This window comes from Pseudochaenichthys georgianus, chromosome 9 (assembly GCF_902827115.2).
Source record: "Pseudochaenichthys georgianus chromosome 9, fPseGeo1.2, whole genome shotgun sequence".
NCBI classification, from domain to species: Eukaryota; Metazoa; Chordata; class Actinopteri; order Perciformes; family Channichthyidae; genus Pseudochaenichthys; species Pseudochaenichthys georgianus.
The window spans coordinates 4,218,078-4,240,770 of NC_047511.1; the positions used below are offsets into that span (position 1 = coordinate 4,218,078).

Consider the following 22,693-nt stretch of genomic DNA (forward strand, 5'->3'; position numbering starts at 1 on the left):
GTAAAAGTCAGCCGAATTAGTGTTGATACTGCAAGGAGACGTATTGTGTGAAGAGAAATTGAAGATGTTGTTTAATTGTTGATATATTTATGATCCACGTCAAGTATTCAGTTTCGGCGGCATTTCTTCAGTTTTTCCAAAGGTCTTCTCATCAGGGCTCTATAAATAAAGAACTACGGCAGATCCAGGGGCGGACTGGCCATCGGGACGTTCGGGACGAATCCCGATGGGCCGGTACTGAAGTGGGCCGGTCGGACGATGTGGGCCGGCCGGTAACCGGCAGGGCTCGACATTAAATGGCCCGCTGGCCCGGAAGCACTATTTAGACACCCCGGGCCAGCATAACGTACTTTCCACTTGCCCGCTCGGGCCACTAAAAATATTGCTTTAAAAAAATTGTCCTGTGGTATTGGTATTTTGACTAGCAATTTAGTTAAATTGTTTCGTTTATCAACGTTAAAACATAGCGTTCCGTGAGTCGGTTGTCGTTGTTGTTGGGTGAAAAGCAAACAGCTGTTTGCTGCGGAGCGCAGCGGGAGCAGGCTCCCGTGAGCGCGCTCCTTCACTACAGATTATCGTGCCACCTAACCATTCTCCAAATGTTTTTAATACCAGCGGTAACCGGCCAAGCGCCGGGCAAAAAACAATCTTCAAATAAAAGAAAGTCACCGGAGGAGTTAAAGGAGAGTGACAGGGAGTATGAGAAGAAGAGGGAGAGAACGTTTCAGCCAGCTTGATCGATGGAGTTGGCTGCAGTGACGCGTCCTAAAACCCTTTTATAATCTATCGATTAGATTTATGATTCGAAAATTATAAAAGTAGGGTAGACATGTGGAGATTATCCGGCTGAACAAAACATGCATTTATCAAACGGATTTGTTTTCCACAGACCTTATTTCCAGCTATTTTCCAAAACCCTTGTGGAGGGAACCAGCAGCTTACTTCCTGGTTTTAGGACGCGTCACTGGCTGCACACCTCTCAATATGATGCCAGTATAAACAAGGTCTTCTGTCGGCTCTGTACATCAATGCTGACCTATGCTGACAAGTAAGTGAAGAGTAGACAATATAAAGAAATTGGCGAAATGTCCCAGCAGTTTAGGATAATGAAGGTTCTAATAAAATCTATTACATAGCCATTACATGCAGTGGCGGCCGGCCCATAGGGGAGCTAGGGGCGCCGCCCCACCTCTTGCCAGATACAAAATAAAATAAAATAAATAAATATTAAATAAAAAAAAATAACTTTAAAAAAAATATATTTAAAAAAAATATATATTTTATATTTTAATTTTTAATGAACAAGGTAAATATCATACAATTAGTATCACAAAAATGTATAATCTACAATACAATCTCGTTTAAAATTGTGTTACGATGTCTAAAGTTACTGATAAGTCACCTGTTTCCTGCCTGGCCTTGCCCATGGCATTAGTTTATCATTACGGGGCAGAGCCCCCGAGCGAAACAGCAGCAACCAGCAGGTTGCAAAAGTCTCAATAGTAAACTGTGCCGCCGAAACATAATTTCAGCCAATCAGCGCCATCAAATATTTTGGTCACGTGGGTGCTCACGTTAGCGCCCATGTTGCTTACGTGCGTTGACGTGAGGAGTTGTTTTTTAGACTCGTGAGTGACCAAGGTGATGCAGTATTTGGATGAGAATGGTGTGCAGGTGGAGTCGCCAAAGAGCTACTCTCCAATCCTTTTGAAAGGAGAAGTTTGGGAGATAAATTGATACTTAAAGACCTTGGACCGGACCAACCCGATTTTTATATATCACAGCAAGCTCGTGAAAAAGACAAAACGTATCAACAAGGCTTCTCACATGGCTAGCTGGATGCAAACAGGTAAATGCTATCTTTTGTTTCACATGCTTGCTCTTCAAACAGCCGGGGACAGATACGATCTGTTCAGAAACTAGACAAAAGTTAAACAAGTACAAACCACAGACTGTCTGTGTCATGGAGAATACAGTCGCTGGTTTATTTACGTCTGTAGGCCGTTGTTGTGAGTGTGGACGGTCGGAGCATATATAGCGTTAGCTTAGCCAAGCTCCATTCAGGGAACAAGCATTCTAAAAGGTTTTTCGCCTGCCGTCTGTCTGCAGACTTGTCAAAGCATTAATTCATGGTTTTTACTAACCGGTATCAGTATGTTGTTACTTCGGCACCATTTTGAAACGTGTATTATAATTAAATCACGGTCAAATATGTTACTCTTGTTGTAGCTGTAGCTCCCGAGCCAGCGCGTCTTGTTTGAATGATGCGAGTAAACACAGCTGACAAGCTGCGGTGAAACTCGAGCCACTAGAGCATGCGATAGGAGCGTTTAGAGCGAAGCGAATATTCGCATCGCGTCCGGTCTGAACGCAGCATTAAAGCGAGCTCCGCGCTGCACTGGAAACGCGCCATTACATCACCAGAAGTCCTAATTTAAGGGGTCATTTCTCCCAAAAAAAATTTCTCACTCTATCAATAGCCCCACCACAAATATTTTCCACCAGCCGCCACTGATTACATGTCTAACTCCTAATGACAGGAAGGCAGAAAGTGCATTATGCAAATAATAATACTCGCAGACATTTTTTAACAATGACCACAATATCATTATTTTAATAAACCAAATATGAACAATTGAGGAAAATGAGGAAGAACTGATGATTAAAATATTGTAGTACAAGTAGTAATGTAGTTAGTGCATACATTACTATTGCAACAAATGTGTTAATTTTTCTTCATTATTAGATTTTTTTTTTTGGACGAATGCTCCGGGCCAGTGGTTACAATGGTGGGGCCAGTGATAATACAAGTCCACCGGCCCGGAGGTAGACATTATTTACCCTTAATGTCTACCGCTAGTAAATTGTCTACTCCCCCGTCCCCCGCCGTCCCCGTCGACAATTTACTAGCGGTATTTACTTGCGGTACCGCGGTGGGCCGGCGGTACCGAAGTGGGCCGGTCGAGAGTCCCGGGCTGATTTGTAGTCCCAGTCCGCCCCTGGGCAGATCTGTAATATTTATTGCAGCGGAACCGTGTATTACAATGCCATTATGTGATGACTTTCAAAGAGAAAAGCAAGAGCACTCGGAATTAAGTATTATTTTATTCTTTTAAAATGTTTTCCGGATTTCATATAATATAAACTCGAAATCCCAGCATGCATTGCGGCTAAAACAGCGTAGCTGAGGATCTTGGGTAATCACTCGAAATGCCTACGTCTGTTTCCGGTTATTTTTATTTTGAAATTCAGTTCCTGACGAACGCCAAAAAAGCCCGAGATTATAGAATTAAACCAATAAATAAAAGCAAGGATAATTGTGTGTTATTGGTGAGTAAATAACAGTGTGTTATTTTGAAAAGAATAACAAATTAGAAGGAAAAAAAGATTTTCAAAATACGAGGCTCTGAGCCCCATTTATTTTCCTCACAGACGGCAATACTAAAGGTCTAAAATAAAGACCGAAGTAAATATATGGGATGTTCTTGCCTTTAGATTCTCCCAATAAGTCCAAGTACAGAGGGTGACTTTGCTGTGAAAAAACACATTTCCACCAAAAAAACGTTAGCAACCATGAATGTGTACACATTCATGAAGTAATCTTCGTCATAACTAGCAAACTAAACATCATGTAGGCCTACATGTACTGCACAAATAATCAGAAATAAAAACTCATTACTCGCATAAAATGACATCAAAACGCATTTTAATGGCCAAATGAACCTTAAAATAGGCATTTTCCACCGAGAATAACACGAAGGTTGGCCATTGTTGTTGATCACGTGGTCTGGGAGCTGTTGCAGCGTCCATAGCAACCACCTTAGCAACCATGAATGTGTACACATTCATGAAGTAATCTTCGTCATAACTAGCAAACTAAACATCATGTACATCTACTGCACAAATAATCAGAAATAACAACTCATATTAATCACATAAAATGACATCAAAACGCATTTTAATGGCCAAATGAACCTTAAAATAGGCATTTTCCACCGAGAATAACACGAAGGTTAGCCATTGTTGTTGATCACGTGGTCTATGAAGGTCTATCTATGGGACGCCCTGCCCGTAGAAGCCTGACGGTCAAGGGGTACCCTGTACGTAATATAGCGATGGGGAGGGGCCCTGACCGTCCGTCAATATGTGACGGGATGGGAGTGAGAACGTGTTGGTTTGGCCGGTTGCCCTCAAGCAATCCGTGATATTGGAATTCTATTTTCTAAAACAATTGTTGCATGAAAGATTAGCTGTGTTTGACCTTAGAAACATGTTTTGCTAATGCTGTGAACGAAAGACTTAAATTAATGTCCTCATGTGAATCGGTCATATTTGCTATAACTTGTATTAAAGATAAATTGTGTCAGTTTAGCACTTCAGAGACTGTATTTTCTCCAGTTGTTGCATTAACTTGAACACATAAAATGATTAAATATATAGTGGAAGGTGTGGTTCCTCAGGCTAACGCAAAGATATTCATCATCAGCTTCTCGGCTCCTCTCCGAACGTTCAGCTTTTTTTAGCAAATGTTTTTTCTTCAAACTAAATGACATCACTTGGGGGCTGGCTTCAGTAGACTGCTAGTCTCTGGCACAGTTATTTTGGGGGTCGTGGGCTGAAAAGTTTGGGAACCCCTGTAGTGCAGACCGTCTTTCGTCTATGCCAAAAACCGGAAGCGTGTGCGTGTGCGTGTGTGTGAGGAGCTCCACGGATTGGTCCATTTGGACCTGGGCATGGACACGTCACTGTACCCAGGAAGAAAAAGACAAAGCGTCACTGTACCCAGGAAGAAAAAGACAAATCTCCAACGAGGCGTTCCGGGGCAGCATAGACAGGTCTTTTCTGTTAGAGTTTTATAGGGTGTACTTTGAGGGTTTGTGACTCTGCAGAACGTTTACATGCAGAAACAGCTTCATAACACACATGGGGACGGGTAATAACCGAAAAGCATGACATGGGACCTTTAAACTCCGTCCTCAACAGACGGGGTTTGGGGTTTGCTTGAAACTCGGGCTTTTATTTTGAAAAGCTTTGAAATCAGTATCGAGCGCTCTCATTGGCTCCTCTGTCAGCCAATGAAGAACGCCCTTGTACGCATGCCCTACTTTCTCCATGTGAGAAGTGCTACATGCTAAAGAATCATCATGGTAAGTTTATAAAGCCTAACTCTAACATCTTATCACGTATTTTATTACGTATTTTACTATCTTTGTTTCGAAACTCGCATTAGCATTCAAGCTAACGATAGATGTAACGTAGTTTATGATACATTTGCGCGTGATACAGTATCTTTATTCAATGTAAACATCACAGTGTGTTCCACAGTTTATATCCATTTATGTTTATGACGATATTTAGTTATATTATAGTTGCATAGCTTCCTTAGCTAACTTAATAAGCTATGTTTTTCTTTCTGTATGGAAATTGCTCTTTTTGGGACTGACACCAAGAACTGCATTTAGAAAACCTAATAATTACATTAACCTTTATTTTAAACCCAAATATCTTCTGAAACATGAATAATCCGACTCTATTCTTGTGTTCGGCAGTAACACTACTCCACTTCACCAGGCAGCACTTTGTTAACATTGACATTGGTGACTTATCATTAAGGACATGGTTTACCTTATTTCATTGTGAGTTTCAACATGTAGTCATGGTGTCATGATACACATCATTATATATTGATTTCTGACTAGGACTGCACAATTTGGATTAAATACATAATTGAGATTATTTTGGAATGATATTCTAAAAGCAATATGATTCACGATAATTGAGCGATTGATCATTTTTGCATCGTTTTTATTATCTTTGAAATGTATTTAAAATCAATCATCATCTTGTGTTTTTAGGATCTTCAACACACACATATATTTAGTTAAGTCTCTAGATGACAATATGATTTTTTTTCATTTTTAATTCCTTTTAACAAATATTGCACCTTCTGTGATTTGAATGTGTTGAATGGGTTGAATGTGTTATCGAATGTGCAGCCCTATTTCTGACAATTCAACGTATACTGAAAATGTCAAATTACACGTTATCACTCATTTTTAGCCATGGGTGTGTTCTTATTTGCCTTCATTTTTCTCCTATTATAACTAATGTGTTCTTTTTTTCCTCTATATTAAATAAAGGAATTCTGATTCTAATTATATAGTCAAAATTACGTTTGTGTATTTGAGTATTTGGTGTCATATTGTTCCAGCTTCGCCGAGAAGTGAGACAGCGTCGAGAGTACCTGTACAGGAAGGCCCAGGAGGACCGGCTCCGAACCATTGAGGAGAAGAAGCAGAAGCTGAAGGGAGCACTTGAAGGTGGGAATCGGGCAGGATCATCGGTTCCATCGTCCCCGACCAAGCACCCATCCTGGTTTAACACGAGCTGTCCTTGTCCTTTGCAGAAAATCGTCTCCTTCCAACTGAAGTACGCAAAGATGCCCTGGAGCTGCAGAAACTACTGGAGTACGACGATGAAGGAGCCGAAGGTTTGTGTTGTTATTCCCTCTTCTTACGAGCAGCGTCCTACTTCATGGATCAGTGTAGCCTTCAGTGTATTCATTGCTTTTGATTGGCTCTTGTCTGTGCAGGTGTCAGCTCACACATGGATGATGAGTATAAATGGGCCGGAGTGGAAGATCCTAAAATCCTGGTGACCACCTCCAGAGACCCCAGCTCCAGACTCAAAATGTTCTCCAAGGTAAGGCCACTCTCTCTGGGATGAATTTCTCTGAGATCGTTAGAACGCGGATGGGCTTGGAGATTGTGATTGTCAGCCTTTATTTGATGGGTCTCATCAAACATTACCATTCCACGCCATTAGTATATGTACAAACATACATACAGCCTGTGGTGGTGAAGCACTACATGCTGTCATTCAGATGAGGGGTACTGAATACAGAACATGTATTAAAAGAGTAGATTTACACATACGTGGAACTTGCTTGGTGTTAATGGTGCATTCAAAGACACAGAAAGAAGAATACGTAGCAAAACATAATACTATTATAAAAGCTATTTTAAGATTATTCTTAAACATTATAATAAAGACAATATTTACACAAAATATAATCACTTGAGAAACTGAGTACAGTAAAATATGACAAATACTGTGTTCAAAGTGGAGAGCTGTGCAGATTAAAAATAGATAACATGTTGTGCAGGATTTACAATATTAAAAAGAAGAAGATACTTTTGAGTGTGCACCTTGATACAAGTGTCCAATGATTCCACTGATGATCAGAGAACATTGGGAATCTAATCCGCTGTAGTGGTTCCTCTGATGTTTATGAGCTCTTCCCGAGAGCGGAGGAAGAAAAGAGATCAATTTGTGCTTCATGTCGATTGTTCCAGGAGATAAAGCTGATGTTTCCTGGAGCCCAGCGCATGAACAGAGGAAACCACGAGATGAACGCACTGGTCGGCGCCTGCAAAGCCAACAACGTCACTGACCTCGTCATCATACACGAAACCAGAGGAAACCCAGGTACGCACGTTACCTCGGTCTCATGTTGGGGACATGTGATTGGTCCCTCTGGCTTTGAACAGGAGTCTCCTCCTCCAGGAAGCAGCCCAGATAAAGCCACAATTAGCCACTTGTATTATGACACGTAGAAGCTTCAAACATTTATCAGTGAATTATTTACTGTAGAACAAAAGGTGAACATCTCTTAAGCCAGCGTTAACCAAATACCTTATTTTTAATCAAGAGGCATCTGATTAAAAACTTGTTCGAAAAAACGTTAATGTTGAAACCAGAAGTGTTCAAATGCTAACTTGTTCCTGGGTTTTAGCCTCATTCATGCATGACTTTATTTTATATTGCACACTAACTCTAAGCAGGTTTTGGATATGAAGTGTGTTTTAAATTGGAAAACGAAAATAACTCGCTGAAAAAGTCAGTACGAGCAAGACAAAGGACCGGCTGCCAATCCTTTCAACTAACTGAATTATAATGAAACGGCTCCATATATGGAACGAAAGTAAGTATTAAGTCTTAGGAACAACATTTAGCTTTCCTATGGAGAACTTTTACTAACGTGGCCTCTCACCGTCACAGTTGTCTCTGACCTGTGCCTCAGGTCACATGACCCTGTGTTCATTGTAGGCTGTAACTGTATTTTTAGACTCTGTAATAGACTATTGAGCTTCTCTACACAATTTCTGTCAAAGTGCTGCTGTGACAAAATATTTTCCCAACTTGGGATAAATAAAGTTGATATCTTAAAAAATCCAGGTAAAACAGGTTTTCATTGTGTTGTGACTTACTTCCAGACGCCCTGGTGGTGTGCCACTTGCCTTTTGGACCCACGGCATACTTTACCCTGTACAACGTGGTCATGAGGCACGATGTTCCCGACATCGGCACCATGTCAGAGGCCTACCCCCACCTCATCTTCAACAACTTCTCCTCCCGCCTCGGCACCAGGGTGAGAGATGGACCATCGTACACATGCCAGAGATATTCTCCTTCAAAATGTATTCCGTTACAAATACTAGTAACATGTACAAGAGAATTAATAATCAGTAAACTAATCTGAATTTCACAACAAAAGATTACCTGATTACTTCCCGTTATTTTTAGATTACTTCAATAGATTCAAATGCAAAGGCTTTATTTGACAGCTTAGACATGGCAATGAAAGTCCCGAGCTCCTCCAACAATGCAACATGATTATAAATGAGACGTAAAACAATAAACCAAATTTAAAAATAGAAATAGTGCAAGACAGACTTGGACTCGAGGGCCGATTTACTGTGAGGGAATACAGTTACCTTTTTTGTATTCTGATTACGTAACATGTAATCTGTTGCTCCCCATCCTGACCTTCCCCACTTGTCACTAACTATGTGTGTTCACGCAGGTATCAAATATCCTCAAGCATCTCTTCCCGGTGCCAAAGGAGGACAGTAGGCGGGTCATCACGTTCTCCAACCAAGAGGACTTCATCTCTTTCAGGTCAGTCAGTGTGAAATAGTCCTTGCATCCCGGCCTTAGAGCCGCCCAAGACGATTCTGATTGGTTTAGAGAAGCTGGTTTTAAAATAGCCAGTGTTTCTATCGCTACTCCAGAATGATAACACGAGGAGCCACGACGCTGAGACGGCACAGCTAACTCTATGATTCAAATTTCGAGGGCTTTATTATCAAATGCACAATAGAAGCAAGAGAAGTTTTGACAATGAACATTTTGAGTACAAACCTCCTCCCGCAAGATGAGATAAAAACAGAATGTCAAATGAAATACTGTACAGTAGATTCAACTTAAATGTTACTGTCATTTGAGATGTAAGTTTTAATGCATTGTAAAGTTAGAGTTATGTTGACATATGTACGAGTATCTTTTATTGTATACATCTGTATTTGATCTGTTTTATTTGTAATTGTGATAGGCATTATGAAATGTGTGTATGTGTGTACCTGCCCAGGGACTGCAGAGGGAAATGAGCTTTTAGCTTTAATCTGGTATATTAGATCTCTTCCATTTTTTCCAGATGTATGTATTGTTATGCATGGTCCTTGTTACATATATAAGACCAATAATAATAATACAAAAGTTAGCCTTAATCAAGGTAAACAGTGCTAAGAGTTCTACCTTTTTCTCTTTTTTGTATTATAGACATCACACCTACAAGAAAACAGACCACAAGAACGTGGTGCTGACTGAAGTCGGACCCAGGTTTGAAATGAAATGTAAGTATGTGTAGATGGATAAAAGAGACTTGTCATCCAGTCCACGCATTGATTTAGGAGCTTTTAGCCTAGCTGAGCCCAGACTGGGAGCAGGAGCACACGTGCAGTCCAATAGTCAAAGAAATCAGGTCCTATATATTTTCCTAGCCACTTCTCCTTGACCTCGATGAGAAATCAAATGTGGTTAAGGAAAAAGGACGAGGAGAATACATCAGGCATTAGGAGTAGACTTTGCACTTACACTGAGCAACGTATTTATGATCCACCAGCGAAGGTTATTGACGTGCATCTGCTGTGGTGAAACTACAATATCCATAGAAAAACTACAAAGAGCGCATCTGTATACTTAAATCTAGATATTGTGTGTTCATGGGGGCCTTTTGATTTAAACTTGGTCAACAGTGAAAAATACAACTTCATTCACATACTATACAGAGATGCTGCATGAGAACAATGTGATTTTGGAACATTGAACAATGTAAATGTATTCTAGTAGAGCTCAACAATGGAATTATGATCAGTAGAAATGGCCGTGACACCTTTAACACCTGTTCTTTTTGCAGTGTATATGATCAAACTGGGCACCCTGGAGAACGAGAGTACGGCGGATGTGGAATGGCGTCACCATGCATACACACACACATCCAAGAAGAGGAGGTTCCTCAGTGTGCAATAAAAATAGTAATAAAGCAAACTGTTGTACAAAACTGTGCTTTCTGGACTATGTTTTATACCATTCTTAAAATATGGTGTTTTTTAAATGACAAGTGAGTTTATTTGACCAAATATAGAGGGTTTCACAGTCAAACTGCATCGTATTCATCAAGACCAAATTCAAAATGTTATTATAACTGTTGTACTATTTTAAAAATAAAATGTGTATCTTTACATTTATGCTGGCTCAGTGGTGTGAGTTGTTTTGTCCAAAGTGGGGGAAATAAAATGTTCTTACCTATCCATATTTGTATGGATAACTTTGCAAGTCTACTTTTATATAGCTTTTCACTGAAATATAAATATAAATGTAGTTCATTTACATAAATCGCTGAAAGTACTGCCATTATTGATCTCCAAAGGGAAAATACAGTTGCTGCAGGACATTCTTTTAAAATGAAGTTAGTGATCAAGAACAAACATCTGTGCGATTGAGGCACATGACAGATGTTATGATAAGAAGAGCCTGCTGCAGCTTTGCGCGCTCCCGTGAGTGAATGCAGTTCTCAGCGGGCACGCAGATCTTTGCACAAAAGCTCCTTTCGTCTGCGCAGGCGCAAATAGGACATTTCCGGGTACTGCATGTAATATAAATACGCTGGTGTGTCCTGCACGTTCGTCGGTACAATAATCAAAACCAATGATTCCTATATGTCCAGTAGTGTCCTTCACCTATGGTGAGTATTGTTTAAGCTGGTGTTTTTGTTTGCAAGCTATAGAGGTGTAGTGTCAAGTATCTTAATAAACAAATAAGCATGTGTATGAGTTTTAATGACGTTAATGGACAGTCCTTGGGCCGCTCGGTCGAGCCCGCTGCTAACTGTTAGCTTAGCATAATACTGTATGTCTGTTCTCCGCAGTGCCGGGCCGGCTAGGTGAAGATGCCAAAATGGCTACCGGCAATTACTTTGGATTTACCCATGGCGCTGCCGCCCAGTACAGGTAAGGGAACATGAGTCATTGCCCTCTGTACCGTAACCACATGCTTTTTTGCTCAAAGGTGAGCTGCGTTAGTGTGTTGTGCGGCGGTATGGTCCCTACTACCACCATTGTTCAGGCTGGGGGAGGGGGCGGTTATCTCTGCTGCAGCCGCATCAGACGGGGCTTGACTGCGGTGATGGAGAAGATACATATTATTGAATAAGCCCAGTGTCAATACATCAATTTGTTTATCAGACGCAAAACTACAAAAAAGACGTCTATAGTGTCATTAAGAATAAAGTCATTTATAATCCCCCACCTTGAATGTACGCACTGACATTTATTTTGCTCGATAACCTTCCGTTGCGGCAAAAGGTGAGCAGACTGAACTCATTTGACTAGAACCATTCTAGTTTAAATGAACAAGGAGCCTGTGTCTGTTGCTCCAGTGTTATTGCAGGGCCAAACCTTGTGTCTATGGTCTTAACACTGGCTAAAAAAGAGGTTTACGGGACGTGTGTTCTGCCCACAGTATATTTATCCTTTCATGATCAAGCCAACAGTTATGAAAAGGCATACAGGCACCTGGGACTACATCACTGTGTACACCATATATTCTCTTAATGTAAACTGTAAATCTTTGCACCCTTCTAAAATAAACCGCTCCCCCAATTTTAAATGCACATTTTATTTGTTTTTCAATACTTGTATTTAGTTGTTTTTTGTATTACTATTTTTAAGTTCTGCCCCAAAACGGCAACAAAAATGCCTTGAATTATTAAATACCGACAATAAACCAAACTCCGATTGAAGCGTGAGGTTATGCTAGAAAATACTTAATGTTTGCAACAAAACATCCAACCATGTGTGAAGGAAAACAGGTTTAAAGCTATTTTAAACATGCATTTTAAACGTTGATATCCTTTACTAAATAGTTGGTAGCCAAACCATGAGTCGTCACACAAATCCACCATAGCTACACCAATATTGTTAAGAGAAATGAAAAGGTTGCAGTTAAAAGGCCAGTGCAGCAGCAATAACAGTCACCAACGAATCGACATGAAACAATGCTGCTCAAACATAGACCCTACTCGGCTCCTTTTTGTTTCTTCTCTTTAACTACACTACCTTTTTCTTTGAAATTCCTCCTCCTCTTCTTTTTGCTTAATGGCTGGATACAACAGTTACTTTATAAGGTGATAACAGCTACCTACTTTACTGCAGTATGAATTATGAGATGTTGTACGTGGGTTATTTTATATGATAAGGTCAACATCTTCCTTCTCTTTCCTCTGTCTCTTTCAACCACTTTTGACAATACGTGATTAAATGGTGCCGCAATACAACGGGTTCTAATGCAGCTCAGCCAATCACTATTAAGGACCAGGACAGTCAATTGTGTAACTTTAATTTTAAAACCACTACCACAATAGGAGTGAACTGCCAGCTAACCTTTTACATTTCTCTCCCGTGTTGCCCTACCAGTCAGCAGCCAACTGCCGGGGTAGCCTACACACACCCCACCACAGTGGCCAGTTACACCGTTCATCAGGCTCCGGTGGCGGCCCACACCGTGGCGGCGGCCTATGCTCCCTCTGCAGCCACAGTGGCTGTAGCTAGGCCAGCGCCGGTCTCCGTGGCAGCAGCTACTGCTGCAGCTTATGGAGGATACCAGCCAGCCCATACTGCCGCAGACTACGGCTACCCTCAGCGCCAGCAGGATGTACCACCACCACCTCCGCCCGTCACCTCACAAAACTACCAGGTACGTCACAAGTTCTTTTTTCTTTCAAGGCATCTACACGGGCCAGACCAGATGTAAAAAACACCAGTGTAAAATTAAATTAACAAAGTATGTCTTCATCTCATTGTATGTATGTGTGTGTATATATATATATATATATATACAGCATTCAATAACAATTAATTAATTGATATTCAAATAATAAAAAAGACATTTGTCTATTGATTAATTAATGTATCACCTCATTTAAAATAGATACATTTATACATACAGTCTATGATCAACTCAAATACAAACAAATATTTCCAAGGCAATTTAAAAAATACAATCCTTTTCCTTAAATCACAAATTGTTTTTATCATTGTGTAAACTGACCCCTGTACCCCTGACTATCTTTGCCATTTGAATGTAGTTTTTTGGCTATTTTTCCTTTTGCTTTCACATTTCTGTAACGTGACACTTTGGCTCTTTGACTGTTGAAACAATGCCCCCACGCGCTGTTTGTGGTTCACAGAGAAGCTCTGTTGTGCCCTTCAAATGGAATCTTCAATAGGGATGGGTACTGAGCCCCGGTATTAAACGGGCCCCGGGGCTGAATTATTAAAGACCGTGGTACCGTTAAGCTCCGACGTTATCGGTCTTTTTATCAGTACTGAAGACATGTAAAAAATATGTCATATGAATTATTGCTACACAAACATTATATTGCAGTTTAGTGTCGCCAACTCCGTTTCTAACATGCAAAAAGACTGGAAAATGCGTCTATGATTATTTGTTGTATTTTCAATCTTTCCAATCCAGACGAGAGATCTCTCTCCCCCGTCTGCTTGCGAGGGGGCGGAGCAGTTACACACACGCGGCTTATACATGCAGCAACACACACACACGGAGGAGATGGCGGAGAGAACGCGCTCCGAGGTGTGGTTAAACTTTACCCATCTCGATGCTCGTTGCCTAAAGTGCAATAAGAGTTTAGCATGTAAGGGCGGTAACACGAGCAGTTTGTCTAAACATTTAGCAAAAGTGCTCCACATCCAGACGGAGGAATGCACCGGGTTCCACTGTCTTTCTAGTAGCTCTGTAGCCCCATCCACGAGTAACGTTTCCACGTCAGGTGTTATGTAGGGCTGCAACAAACGAATAATTTGATAATCGATTAATCGACTATTCGGACTATTACTGTATGCCTTGCACAATTTCTCAAACGCTCTTATTTAGCCATCAACTTTTAGATTTAGCTTGAGGTTGTTTTAGGCATGTGGAAACTAACAATGAAGACAATAAAGATTAATACTTGATTCAAAAATACATGTATTATTAAATTAACTAAGCAAATTGTGAACAGAATTAACATTGCTTTTTATTTAAATTAAATAAATAATATTTCACATCAAAAGAAACAACAATGTTTTAACAAATCGTATTAAATAATGTGATGACAGAACTGTAAACAGAATAGCTGAAACTTTAACAAAATAAATAACTCAGTTACCTCTAATCATTAACCCATGTTTGTATCATTGAGTTAACTCTGTGTGGTGCTGCTGCTAGCATACATAACACCTGACGTGGAAACAAGCGACCAACAGAAAGGTTAATGTCAATGTTGTTGCACGTCACCTCCCAAGTATATTTCAGATCTGTGGGAAACACTGGATAGGAGAGAGGAGTATATACAAAATGTGTTTATTGGTTGTGAGTAGTGTTGTCACGATACCAAGTCAAGAATTGCGATTCCGATTCTTTTTCGATACTTTTCTTAAAAAAAGGGAAAAAGTCTTAAATATAATCAGGGATGCAAACTCATCAGGTATGAAAAAGGTGACAAGGATCCGACCCCACGGAATATCGGCTTTAAAATTAGGAATAACAGGATTTTAGCAGTCAGAACAACTAAAGCAGCAGTGTTAATAATAACAGAAACGCCAAGAGTCACATCTAATATAAATATATATAAAAGCTTTTATTTTAATTGTGTAGCAGTGAGTTTAACATTTTGGCAGCACTGTTGAGCATTTTTAAAATGTATTTTCATGCCTCTGTGCAAGGCTGAGTCTTTCTATCTTTATATTCACTGGTGTAAAGTAACTAAGTTCATAAACTCAAGTACTACTTGGGTACAATTTGTAGATACTTGTACTTTATTTAAGTATTTCAATGTTTCTTTTGCTACTTTGTACTTCTAATCCACTACAGTTCAGAGGTACATGGTGTACTTTTACTCCACTACATGTATTAATCCCTTTAGTTACTTCACAGATGTGGATGAATGATGTGAAATCTAATCAAGTGTTGAATCAGACTTTAGTTCCACCTGGAGTAAATCCTCAAGCTACCCTGCAGTCTACAAAGTACTTCAAACTAGCTGCACCTTCACCAGCTTTGAGAACACTTTCATGATCAATCATTATAAAACATATCATATATATTATTCTGAAATGGACCAATCTGCACAACGACTACTTTTCCTGTCGCTACTTTAATACTTTTACTTGAGGAACATTTTGAATGCAGTACTTTTACTGTAACAGAGTATTCCTACACTCTGGTGCTTCTATTACAAGACCTGAGTACTTCTTCTTTTACTGTCGCTACTTTAACTATATTTTGATGATAATACTTTTGTACTTTTATTTGAGGAACATTTTGATTGCAGGATTGTTCCTACATTCTGGTACTTCTACTTTAACTCAAGTACAAGACCTGGGTACTTCTACTTTTACTCAAGTACAAGATATATACTTATACCACCTCCGTTTATAGCCTATGAAAAAAACTAATAGAAAACGAAGGCTAACGTTAGCAGATAGTGATGCTAGTTTGCTAGTTAAGTTTGCTCAACGATAATATTGCGACAAAAAAACTTTTCAGTGCACATCACGCTCTGCCGCTCCGACAGGGAGCTCTGCACTGAACACCTGAACGGCCCGTTCACAGACTTCTGGCGTCTTTTTTGTCAACAAGCCGAGGCGCAGCGGCAGTTGCACTCCCACTTGCAGCCATGCTTCTCGTTTTCTCACATGCTCTGGCAGCTAGCGCGTGGCCGCGTGCACGAGAGAGGGGAGGGACTTAGAACGTGCTTGAGAGGAGCGGGACTGCAGGCACGGCTGCAGTGCAGGGAGTGGAAGCAGAGCGCTGAACACACGCGGCTCTTATTAAAACTGCGCTTTTTCACGGGAGTACTTTTCCCCGTCATTCTTAAAGTACCGATACTAATGAAACGGAGGAATCGTACCGTTTTTAACGGCAGGGTATCGCGGTACCTTTCAAGTATCGGTACACCGTGCAACACTACTTGTGAGCATATTCTAATGGTTTTTGGAGTATTGAAATATATACAGTTCTGTTTCATATGGGTGTTGAGAGCTGTATCCATAAATCTCTTAATTTGTGCACCAGATTGATGCCTTTAACTTCAATTTAAAGAAACAAATCTTCCCAGGGATGCATGCCCCCGGACCCCCCTAGAGGATGTGAGGTCATCACAAATAAAACGGGCTCACATGAATAGGATACTAGATAAGTTTCCGCACTCATTATATACACTACACATTTTTCTTGGATTTTTTAACAGTATAGTCCCTAATATATTTGTAGAAAGGCAGGAAATGGAATTAAGTCGAGAACAATGTTTCATTGCGGAGGACCCCCTGTTTTGTGTCCCCCCCCCACTTCGCAAACCAAAGTTACACCCTTGGTTGCATGCATGTAGCAGCCGCATGTGTGTAAACTGCCCCGCCCCCTCGCACACAGACGGGGGAGAGAGAGATCTCGTCTCGATTGGAAAGATCGAAAATACACCATAGACGAATTTTTTTTTTGTCTTTTTGAATATTAGAAACGAGTTGGCGACACTAAGACTGCGATATAATGTTTTTGTATATATATGTATATATATTAGAGATGGGAACGATTAATCGAATATTCGAAATTATTCAGGCATTCGATTAATTATTCATGTGTTCAAATATGAGTTATGAATATTTTTATAATTATTATTTTTTTATTTTTTTGGGAGGGATGCCTAAGTTGATTACATATTATCAAATTGAATAATTCAATGTATACGACAGTGCCTAAATGTGTTAGGTGTGTTTTGCTCCGCTCACCGGTCCCTCACAGCGGGCAGAGCTGCAGGTGCTGATCTCTCTCTCTCGCGTCCGGTTATACTTCACTTGTGTTTATGTCCAAATCCATCAGATCTAGCTAGTTCTAGCCAATGATATGGCTGCTGCCCCTCCCTACACGCAGATCAAGCAGACTCAAACCTCATCTTAGGCCCAAATGTGGCGCAAATGCGCTCCGCAGCCGTTGCAAGGTTCCGGCGCTAACAGTTCATGAGCGTGCTCCCCCGCCCCCTGTCAACACTCGCGACACATGAGTGGCCAGCCTAAACAACAATAAGCGCTGCTTGGCAACCGTGTGTGGCGGCAAAGTACATAGACATTTTGACAGGAGAGATTTAGTTTTGCCGGTATTCAACATATTTTACCAGTCATAGTCCGGTAATTATTTACACTCTAAGAAGAGTCCTACACAACAGACATGGCGTCAAAAAGGAGTAATGTGTGGAAATATTTCGACCAGGTTAGTGAGTGCGGTGTAGAGGTCAAACTATGCCAAATTAAACTTATATATACATGCTATACCCGCAACCGCCGTTCCAGCTGAGAGGGTCTTCTCTACAGCTAGGCTGATTGTGAATCGCCTCTGCACATGAAAGCTGTAGGCCTATAGCTGTGAAACTGTGATCACCAGTTCAATACATTTGACAAATTCGACTTGGTTTCTATACTTATTTGAACATGTATTTATTTTTTATTTTTTTTATAGGATATGTACATTTCGGTTAACCGTTTTTTGGGGGGTCGAATATTCGAATATACATTTGCTTCCAAATTCCCATCCCTAATATATATATATAAACATGCAGAGGAATGTACGGAGCCCCTAAAGAAACATGAAAAAAAAAAAAAACAGGGAGAAAAAAAAAAAGTCAGGATAACGGGTTAGTATTTCGTGCGCACAAGATACTTTCTGGTGCGCACGAGATACTAACTCGTGCTCACGAAGTTTCTCATGGTCACCAGAAATCTCGCACTTTTTTTTTTGAGAAAGTTACCGGTGCGCCAAGGAGGAAGTGACGCGCACAGGAGACAACCATTTAATTGCAGACTGTTATGTTTACGTGGGGAAATGACAGTGCATACATTATTTGAGATATATATCGTACTTAGACTTCACTTTAAGGACATTTAGGCCAGGGGTGTGTGGTCACTCCAGGAGGCAACTGAGTTGTTTATTTTGTTAAAGTTTCAGCTATTCTGTTTACAGTTCTGTCATCACATTATTTAATACGGTTTGTTAAAACGTTGTTGTTAATTTTGATGTGAAATATTATTATTATATAAAGGACATCATACATTACATTACAGGATACATTTACATAGTTATAGACATTTACAAGTGCCCATAGTATCAACGAGCATTTCATTTAGCCTAGCTTTAAAAACATGCAGAGGAATGAGATTGCTCAGTTTAAATTCTTGCTGAAGATTGTTCCAAGCAAGCGGCGCTGCGCACATAAAAGCTGTCTTACCTAAGACAGTCCTTGCTCTTGGCACATCTAACAATACTACATCATGCAATCTCAGACAATAGCTGCTGGCAACTCTCTGTGTTATCAGAGAGCAGATATAATACGGGAGTTTACCCAACAAAGCTTTATAAATAAACTAATGCTCTCAAAATTATCGCGTTAACGGCGGTAATTTTTTTTTTTAATTAATTACGTTAAAATTAGGGATGTCCCGATCACCTTTTTTTGCTCCCGATCCGATTCCGATCATTTGATTTTGACAATCTGCCGATACCGATTTTTCCAGATCTGATCTTTATGCAATGCATTAAGAGAAAAAAAAGGTAACAGATAACGGCTGGTCATCCAACGCGATGAATTCAGCTATCTTGGCTGTTATTGTGTTGGCCTTTTCACTGTTCTGTGGCAGTTTCTCTTTCCTTTTAAAAGTCTCTGAAAGTGTTGGTTGTTTCAGTGCCGTTACCTGAGTGGCCGCTGTGTACTCGCCGTGTTGTTGTTGGTGTTTTGTTTCTCAGGTAGCGTATTAGATTGGTCGTGTTGAACGTAGCTCTGTTCTTTCCACCACGCGGAACCTCTGCCTTGCAAACATTGCATCTGGCTGTTACACTGCCTTCGCTTTCAATTTTCTAATACTTCCAAACTCCTGACATTTTCTCTGTCCCGACTCCCGAGTCACCAGCTGAACGTAGCCTCTCGTTAGCTTACTGCTACTATTAGACACTGCGCCCTGCCCACTCTGTTGCCAGATTTCAGAGAAATAAGCAACCAGGTCTATGAAAACAAGCCCAAAGAAAGCAACATATACATGATGTTGTGTCATTTTAAACCAAAACTAAGTCCTCAGGATGACTTTAAGACGTGAACATGGTCATTTTTGTTTTGTAACATTAAATAAATTAAAAAAAAAATTATAAAAAAAAAAAAGAAAATCCCGATCCCCGATTTTTTGAAAATCACGTGATCGGATCGGGAGATCTCTAGTTAAAATATTTAACGCATTTAACGCATGTGCAGAATGGCCCACCCCATACATCCCACCAGTGGCAGTGCCAGGGTATGGCTGGGGTAGGCTACACCCATACCAAGAAATGGCTTAGCCCCACCTTGAAAAATGATGTTAAAGTAAGCAAAATAAAGTCCGCCAACTCGCGCAGAGAATTGCACAGACGGCAGTTAGTAAGATTGATTTCAGTAGCCACTTGTCTGGAAATACCGAAGACCAGAAACGGTTTTGAAAACTTTTGTCACGTAGTGATCGTCTTCTCAATAGAACATCTTTGATAATGTCTTCTGGCCAATCAGAATCAAGATAACGGCGTGGTGTTGTTGCAGGAAGTCCTGACGGAGAATACTTTTGCTGTAGTATAGGGGTGCACATAACTGGTACGCAGGTTATGTGCGTAATCTGAAATGCGTACCGTCACTTGTGTCACAAAGCGCATTTGCGTACCGACGTACTTGTGAAGCTTTTCCAGAAGGAGGGAGACTCCTTAATTTATCTTTCCATTCCCACAACAATATACATAAAGAAATGGCATATTTTGGACATAGTTCGAATGGTGATTAATCATGATTAATGAATTTTTAAGCTGTGATTAATCTGATTAAAAATGTTAATCGTTTGACAGCCCTAAAATAAACGTGTACCAATGACTGAGCCTCTTTACAGTAAGTGATGGCAGACCTTCCTTGGCATACAGGGTACAGTGATGTGTAAGTGCTTTACAATTTGTGACAAATTTCAGTGCGCTGTGATAGGCGGCATCTAACTTGTTCAGGCAATAGGCAGGTGCATTCATATACAACACATCACCATAGTCCAGCACAGGTAAAAAGGTCACAGAGCCTTTTCCTGGCCTCAAGCGAGAAACAGGACTTGTTTCTGAAAAAGAAACCTAGTCTAACCCTCAGCTTTTTAAGCAGATTATTGACATGAAGATTAAAAGTAAGACAATCAGCAAGCCACAGACCAAGGTATTTGTAACAGGTAACCACTTCAAGTACTTGTCTTTGCATAGTAACATCTAAAACAGGCTCTGGTGTCTTTTTAGCTTTTGAAAATAGCATTACCTTGGTTTTTATCAACATTTAAAAGAAGCTTAAGCTCAGCGAGCTGAGTCTGAATAATGTTAAAAACAGCCTGTAATTTAACACCAGCCTCCTTAATGGAGGGACCTGCACAGCACATAACGGTATCGTCCGCATAAAAATATAAAGTAACTTCATTCACATTTTCACCTAAACTTTTGATATGGAGAATAAAAGTGGACCTAAAACAGAACCTTGAGGAACACCATTAGCAATGTTTAACCACTCAGAAGACAGCCCATCAAAATGAACACATTGGGACCTTTCAGAGAGGTAGTACACAAACCACCCTACTGCATGGATGGATATGCCAATACTGACCAGCCTCTGCTTTAAGATGCGATGATCGACGGTGTCAAACGCTTTGGAAAGGTCAATAAATAGAGCTGCACAACTCTGCTTATTATCTAAAATACTCGTAATGTCATTCACCACTTTCACTGTCGCAGTGATGGTGCTATGTTGCTTTCTGAAGCCTGACTGATGTTTAGACAGGATATCATTTTTACATAAAAACTCCTTTACTTGTTCACTCACTAGGCGTTCGAGCACCTTCACCAGAACTGACAATTTAGAGATTGGCCTATAGTTATTTAAAATAGTTGCCTCCCCTCCTCTTTAGTAAAGGCAAGACATAAGCTGACTTATGTTGAGGGAGAGGTTAAAATCTGCAGCTATCTTTTAAAAAGAAAGGTTCTACGTTGTCCGGGCCAACCGGTTTCTTAGGATCTAACTTGGTTAATGCTTCATGAACAACATCAACAGTAAAAGGAGTAAAACTGAAAGGGTTTTCCAGACCACATTGTTCAGAGTCACGGTTTGGGGTGTTCACAGAAGCAGTTAGAAACAGAATCAAACAGAGAACCACAGGACACAAAATGCTTATTAAAGCAATTTAACATAGTGGCCCTGTCCGATATAGAGCCAGATGCTGTGGTAAGGCACGGAGGCAGCTCATTACGGATCTCACCGGTGGATATCGATTTTATGGCTTTCCAACATTTCCTAGGATTATATAGGTTTTCTGTGGTAACTGACTGTGATGTAGGGGTGTAACGGTACACGTACCCGTACCGAAATTATTCGGTACGGGCCCTTTGGTTCGGTAGACGTGTGTACCGAACGAATATAACGTTAAACGTAAAAAATTGAGAACGTGAACAACTTCTTGGAAGTAATCTCAGGTGCTGCGTCGCAGCATTCAGAGTAATTTCCTCACATTGGGCTCATCGCGTCATAGAGCGAGCAAGTCATTTCATTGGATGAGAGGGCATGCTATGAGAGCTGGTCAGAGGGATGCGTTCAAATTTAGTCAGTAATTTGAGGAACTGTCGAAAATTAATGGCGAACGCAGATAAAGTTGAGCTCGAAAATCCTCTAGCATCATTGAAGTCTCCGGTTTGGGAACATTTTGGTTTCGCAGTTACGTACAAGGATGACGGACAAAGACAGGTGGACCAAACCAAAGCTGTTTGTCGGCATTGTTCAACTAAAATTGGTTACGCGGCTGGCAATACATCAAACTTGCACACTCATTTGAAAAGGCATCACCCGAACGTGAATATCACCGGTACCAAAAGACTGAAGTGCAAACCCAACTCCCGCTAGCATTTAGCCTCCACCACTCGCAGAGAGTTCAGACCGAGCCAAAGCTATTACAAACGCCAAATATCCTTATGTTGCCATGTTAGCAAAGCGCTACCTGGCTGTATCTGCTACCTCTGTCCCTAGCGAGAGGGTTTTCTCCACAGCAGGAGACATTGCTAGTGCCAGCAGATCTGCCCTTTCGGCAAGCAATGTGGACAAGTTCATCTTTCTTTAAACAACATGAAAATACAATGACAAGCAAGTCCTAATGTCAAGCTGGCTGCTTAGGTACTAGTACAGTACAGTTCAAATACAGATAATTTCAGTTCATCGAAATGCTGCACC

The 22,693-nt window shown here is 40.5% G+C and overlaps 2 protein-coding genes across 2 annotated transcripts in view; both read left to right on the forward strand.

Moving 5' to 3' along the window:
• Nucleotides 1-5,062: 5,062 nt before the first annotated feature.
• imp4 (IMP U3 small nucleolar ribonucleoprotein 4) lies at nucleotides 5,063-10,589 on the forward strand. Its single transcript, XM_034091161.1, has 9 exons — nucleotides 5,063-5,147; nucleotides 6,212-6,320; nucleotides 6,407-6,490; nucleotides 6,593-6,702; nucleotides 7,356-7,488; nucleotides 8,277-8,431; nucleotides 8,867-8,961; nucleotides 9,622-9,695; nucleotides 10,259-10,589. Exons 1-9 carry the CDS (start codon nucleotides 5,145-5,147, stop codon nucleotides 10,369-10,371), a joined length of 876 nt encoding a protein of 291 aa, XP_033947052.1. The 5' UTR covers nucleotides 5,063-5,144; the 3' UTR covers nucleotides 10,372-10,589.
• Nucleotides 10,590-10,986: 397 nt separating this feature from the next.
• Nucleotides 10,987-22,693, forward strand: part of zfr (zinc finger RNA binding protein) — a 41,439-nt gene continuing 29,732 nt past the window's right edge. Inside the window, exons 1-3 of the mRNA XM_034090523.1 lie at nucleotides 10,987-11,086; nucleotides 11,270-11,351; nucleotides 12,816-13,095. Coding sequence (XP_033946414.1) covers nucleotides 11,050-11,086; nucleotides 11,270-11,351; nucleotides 12,816-13,095 — 399 coding nt within the window. The 5' untranslated portion in view covers nucleotides 10,987-11,049. The remainder of the gene's footprint in view (nucleotides 11,087-11,269; nucleotides 11,352-12,815; nucleotides 13,096-22,693) is intronic.

What these genes read in the sequence shown, in the direction of transcription:
- imp4 (XM_034091161.1), top strand. An exon ending in CGACGATGAAGGAGCCGAAG is followed by an intron (nt 6,491 to 6,592) that starts GTTTGTGTTGTT and finishes TTGTCTGTGCAG; the next exon opens with GTGTCAGCTCACACATGGAT. An exon ending in GAGGACTTCATCTCTTTCAG is followed by an intron (nt 8,962 to 9,621) that starts GTCAGTCAGTGT and finishes TTTGTATTATAG; the next exon opens with ACATCACACCTACAAGAAAA.